This window comes from Pituophis catenifer, unplaced genomic scaffold, assembly GCF_029215685.1.
Source record: "Pituophis catenifer annectens isolate HBS135680 unplaced genomic scaffold, rPitCat1.0.hap2 SCAF_4, whole genome shotgun sequence".
NCBI classification, from domain to species: Eukaryota; Metazoa; Chordata; class Lepidosauria; order Squamata; family Colubridae; genus Pituophis; species Pituophis catenifer.
In genome coordinates, this window is record NW_027256884.1 from 15237116 (window position 1) to 15242103 (window position 4988).

The 4988-nt window shown below is 56.7% G+C and overlaps 1 protein-coding gene across 1 annotated transcript; it reads right to left on the reverse strand.

Moving 5' to 3' along the window:
• Nucleotides 1-761: 761 nt before the first annotated feature.
• Nucleotides 762-3067, reverse strand: POU4F1 (POU class 4 homeobox 1). Its single transcript, XM_070943326.1, is given in 6 exon segments — nt 762-880; nt 883-915; nt 918-980; nt 983-1126; nt 1129-1792; nt 2801-3067. Coding segments are annotated over 6 exon segments (1290 nt in total).
• Nucleotides 3068-4988: the final 1921 nt, after the last annotated feature.

The window sequence follows — 4988 nt, forward strand, 5'->3', positions numbered from 1 at the left end:
GCATCGGGTAGATTTCCCTTCCGCGTCAATCCGCAATTTCGTAACGATCATGATAACCGGAATAACCATCATCATGCAAAAGACCTCGTGGTTTCGTCTACAATACTAGTGTGTGTTTGTGCGTGTGTGTTAGGTGTGTTCTGCTGCATTCGTCCTCCCTTTCCGAAGGGATCCGACCCAAGAAACGAACTCTTCTCTGTCTTCGCCCCCAACCTTCCCGGCCCCTCCCAAACCCCTTTTTCCTTTTCCAAATCTGCAAAAGGTAAGGAAAAAGGAGAGTACAGAACCGGCCCTCGGCTCGGGATTCTCCGCAGCGTCTCGCTGGGCTTCGCTAGGTCCCTGGTCCCCCAGCGATTATTATTATTATTCTTATTAATAATATTATTTCCCCTCAAAGAGTCTTTAGTCCAAAGGAGAAGTCCGTTAGCTTCCCAAACTTCAGTTGCTCCCCCTCCGCGCAGCCCTCGCCCCTCGGTGCCCCCCTCCCCCTGCCCCAAAGTCTCCGCCCTCCCCCCTCCCCCCTCCCCAGGCTGCCAAGGTCTCGCGGGGGCTGTGCGCGAGTCCTTTCTCGGGGGTCAAGGTCAGTTTGCGTGGGTGGATTCCGAGAGGGAGACTGCTCGGGTTTTGTGTGTGTGTGTGTGTTGTATTTGTGTTTGTTTGTCTGTCTCTCTCACTTTCCTCTCTCTTTCCACTCAAAAGTTTCAGTTTCTCGGTCCGTCTCCGGGCATTCAACCAAGCCCCGCATTTAACTCACGCCCGTTTTAGTAGGTGGCGGAGAATTTCATGCGTTTTTGCTTCTGTCTCTGGTTGCAAAACCAAACTCGCACCACGTTCTTTTTGAGGTCCAATTTCTCGGCGATGGCGGCGATCTTCTCCGAGACGGTCGCGGCTGGACGGCGAAGTAAGCCTCGAGGAGCGCTTCTCCGGCGCAGCGATGGAAGTCCGCTTGCGCTTCTTCTCGCCGCCGTTGAAAAGCTCCGCTTGTTCATTTTCTCGCGCTGGGCCCCCTCGGCTTCCTCCAGCCACGCCTGCAGGATGGGCTTGAGCGCGATCATGTTGTTGTGCGAGAGCGTGAGCGACTCGAAGCGGCAGATGGTACTCTGGCTCAGCGAGCCCACGCCGGGATCTTGAGGTTGGCCAGCGCGGAGCCCACATCGGCCTGCGTCACGCCCAGCTTGATCCGCCGCTGTTTGAACCGCTCCGCGAAGGCCTCCAGCTCGCGTGGGTCCGTGTCCGAGTCGCAGATGGAAGCCAGCCCGGCGGCGCCTGCAGCTGCGGCCGCGGCCGCGGCGGCTTGCCCGGCGGCGCCCCCGTGGTGAGCCGCCGCCACCAGCCCCGGGTGAGGCAGGCCTGAAGGCATGTTCATGGCCGCAGCGGCCGCCGGGTGCGCCAGGTGGCTCAAGCCGTGCATGTGCGAGTGCGAGTGCGGGTGGGCGGACGTGGAGATCAGCCCTCCTCCTCCTCCTCCTCCGCCGCCGCCGCCGCCTGCGCCCCCGCCGGCCGCCCCCTCGTGCGCCCCGCCGCCGGACATGAGCGCGAGCGAAGGGGAGGTGATGTGCTCCAGCAAGTCGCCCGGTTCCAGCGCCTGGTGATGGTGATGGTGATGATGATGGTGGTGGCCCAAGGGCACCGTGGAGGTGGAGGTGCAGGGCACGCTGTTCATGGTGTGGTAGGTGGCGTCCGGCTTGAAAGGGTGGCTTTTGCCCTGCGAGACGGCGATGTCCACGGCGGCTAGAGCCTCTGCCCGCGCCAGCAACGTCTCGTCCAGGGTGGCAAAGAGATTGCCCTGCAGCTGCAACCGACAAAGAGAAACGGGGCAGCGAGGGAGAGGGGGAAAAAAAGGGGGCCACGGTGGGGGAAGAGGAAGACATCCCCGAGAAGGAAAAGAGGGAGGGAGGGAGGGAAGCAAGCCGCCGGGAAGCGTTAACCAAAAAAAGACAGGGAAAAGGTTCGGGTGGCGAAGAAATTCAAGGGAAAAGTTGTTTTGCCGTGTAGGAGAAAAGGACGGATGGGAGGCGGAAAAGAAAGGCGGAAGGGTGGGGAGACAGAGGGGTGCAGGAGAAGAAGGGATGGAGCAGAGGTGTGTGGGATGAGCGGCAGAAAAAAAAAATTCACGGCCGCGGGAAAATTAATAGGAAAGGTCCACCCGAGAGCGCACGGATGCAGTGAAGAGAGAGAGAAGCGCGGAGCGTAAAGGTTTGGGGACCATTTTGGCCGGAGGAGCAGCGGGAAGGAGAGGACGGAAAGTGAGGACCGGGAGGAAGAAAAGGGAGAGAAAGAGAGAGAGGAAAAAAAAAAAACAGGCAAGTTGGTTAAGTGAGAGAAGAGCCAAGAAGTTTTTCTTTTTCTTTCTTTCTTTCTTTTTTTTTTTTCACCGCGGGGGAACTCGAGGGAGCCCGCCGTGAGCCAGCGAGCCGGAAAAGGGAGAGCAAGAAAGGGCGAAAGCGAAGGTGCCAGAGGAGACCGGTTGGCTTGCCTCGGCCTTACTTGCCGGGTCAATTTCGAAGGAGACCCCGCAAAAGAAGCAGGGGGAAAAAAAAATTCAGGGGCAGGAAAGCCCCCTTTTCAACCGAACCCTCCAGAAGGGCGGAGGCGGTGGCTGAAAGCCACGAGGCAGCCGCTGCGGCTGAAGCCAGGAAGGCACCCACTGTGCGGCAGGGGCCGGGAGGGACCGAGGACGCCGGGCTCGTTGGGGGCGGCAGGGTGGGGTGCAGGGGAGGCGAGAGAACAAGAACCGGGTAAACCCGTGGTAAAAAAAAAAAAAAGAAGAAGAAGTCCGGCTGGCCGCGTCTTTTCTTACCGGCGGAGTTGGGAGACATGCTCTCCGGATGGCTTCCGAGCTGGAGTGAAGCGAAGGGTACTTGTGCTCCGGCAGGGTCGGATGCATGGCGAAGTGGGGCTGCTTGCTGTTCATGGACATCATCGTGGCGGCTCGGCGGGTGGAGAGCAAGAGAGAAACGGCGACCAGGAGGAGATCCGCGCCTAGCGCCACCAGCGCGCCGGGCGAAAGGGCTCTCTGTGCGCCGAGCACAGCCAGGCTGCCGCCCCCGCCGCCGCAGCAGCACATCCGAAGCTACTGAGGCTGGCAGCTCCCCGGGAGCGCGCAGGGCGAGCCTTCCTGCAACCCGGGCCGCTCGACTCTTCTGCCTGCTCTACCCCCGGGCTGGCAGGAGATGCGCTCTGCTTCCACCTGAGCCCACATCCCGGGGCTCCCGACCGGTTCTCCCTCTCGCGAGAACTTGCGCCTCCAGTTTTGATGGACTGGCCTGGTCTCTCCCCTCCTCCTTCCTGAGCTCTGCCTCCCTTGCCCCCTCCTCCTCCTCCTCCTCCTCCTCCTCCCCCCACCTCCTCCTTCTCCTCCCCGCCCCCTGAGTTGCATAGCCGAGCTCACGTCGAAGCAGCCCAGGAGTCCGCAGAGAGGACAAAGGCCAAGGCAACTGATGTCGACCTGGGGGTTCCCAAGCCAGTGCCCCCTCCTGGCACGCTTGCAGAGGAGCGATGGGTAAGGGGGGAACCCGGCGGCGCTCTGCCCCGCGCGGGTCAGGGGCTCAGGATACCGGGCAGCGCTTAGCTGAGTCCTGGTGAAAATGCGGCGGAGGCGAGATGGGTACATTGACTTACTGTTACTTTCGGCGCAAACTGCAGCCGCCGAGCCCAATCCGGAGACTTTCCTTGCCTTGAAAACACCTCTGGATGCCGGATGACTTTCCGCGTTGGGGTTGGGGTGTTAAAGACTCGCAATCTTTGCTCGCTTTGCTTTCAATCCGGCAAGGGCAGTTTCTGTTCAGCCTTGTAAAGATAATAGGAAGCGTTATTGTTAAAGCGCTCCGTACGATTTCAGTCATTATTGCTGGAGCTGGGTCGGCTGGCGGCCCGCAGAGGGTGTGTGTGGTGGGTCCGACGCTGTCCACTCACTTCGGTGCTGAAAAAGTCAACCTGCGTTTGTGCCGTTGCTTTCAGCGCAACTCTTCGCCCGCTCCTTAATAAATGGGGTTTGCTAGCTTTCCAACGAACTTGATGCTTAGATTGGATGCTCACAACAAAACGCTATATTCCCATCCCAGAGAAGTTGGTGAGCTTTCCTTTGGGCTCCCCGTAAAAAGTATTGGGGGGTGGGTGGGTGGGGAATCCATTGCAATCCATGGATCTGTATGTAGAGGGGAGCTGTGAGCCACCAATTATGGTTCAGGGTTGCTTCTGTTTGAAAAGGTCCCGTCAATCTCTGCCCCCTTATGGGGGACATTGTCTTTCTTGGGAGATTCTGCCTTTGGTGACATCTTTGCCTTTGGTGGCATCATTCAGAACTTTGCCTTCACCCAAATTCATGCCCTGCTTCTCCTTTCTTCTTTAGAAATGCCTTTGCTTGTTCAGCATCCTTCAACAGCAACACGGGATGCTCATGGAATCAGTTATTTCTTTGAGAGTGATTCGCTTAGATAATCTTGAATGAGTGGGTGGGATTCAAAGGGGGGGAAGTGACTACTGAGTTTAAGAATAGCCCATTACCTCCTTAAAATAATCCATATTTCAGCGAAGGTCTACAGTTTCCCCTATCTCCCTCCCTCTCTCCCTCCAGGAGCCCGAAAAACAATATCCCAGCTTTTTAAGTAAACCTTATGGTCTGAATTTAGCTTGGTTCAAAGGAAGCACAGGTTGGTGGTTTACTGCTAATCTGTCTGTTACATAGATGGAAGGATAACAAAGAAAGAGTCACAGATCTAACTTGAAGGAGCTCGTGTTTTTCTCAAACGTAGCAGGAGCATGCTTATTTGCGGGGGAGAAAAAGAATTCATTTGAAGTAAGAAGATAATAAGCCTCCAGATATACCTGCGTAGGTCTGATGTCAAAACATTCCCTTTATTTCCACCAAATAATATTTCCGACATTATTTGTAAAATTATGGATTGATCCGAAGAGCCTTTCATTCTTCAAAGGAAGGTCACTTGCCTTGTTTATCTCTTCAGCAAACTAATTTATTTCCATTTTAT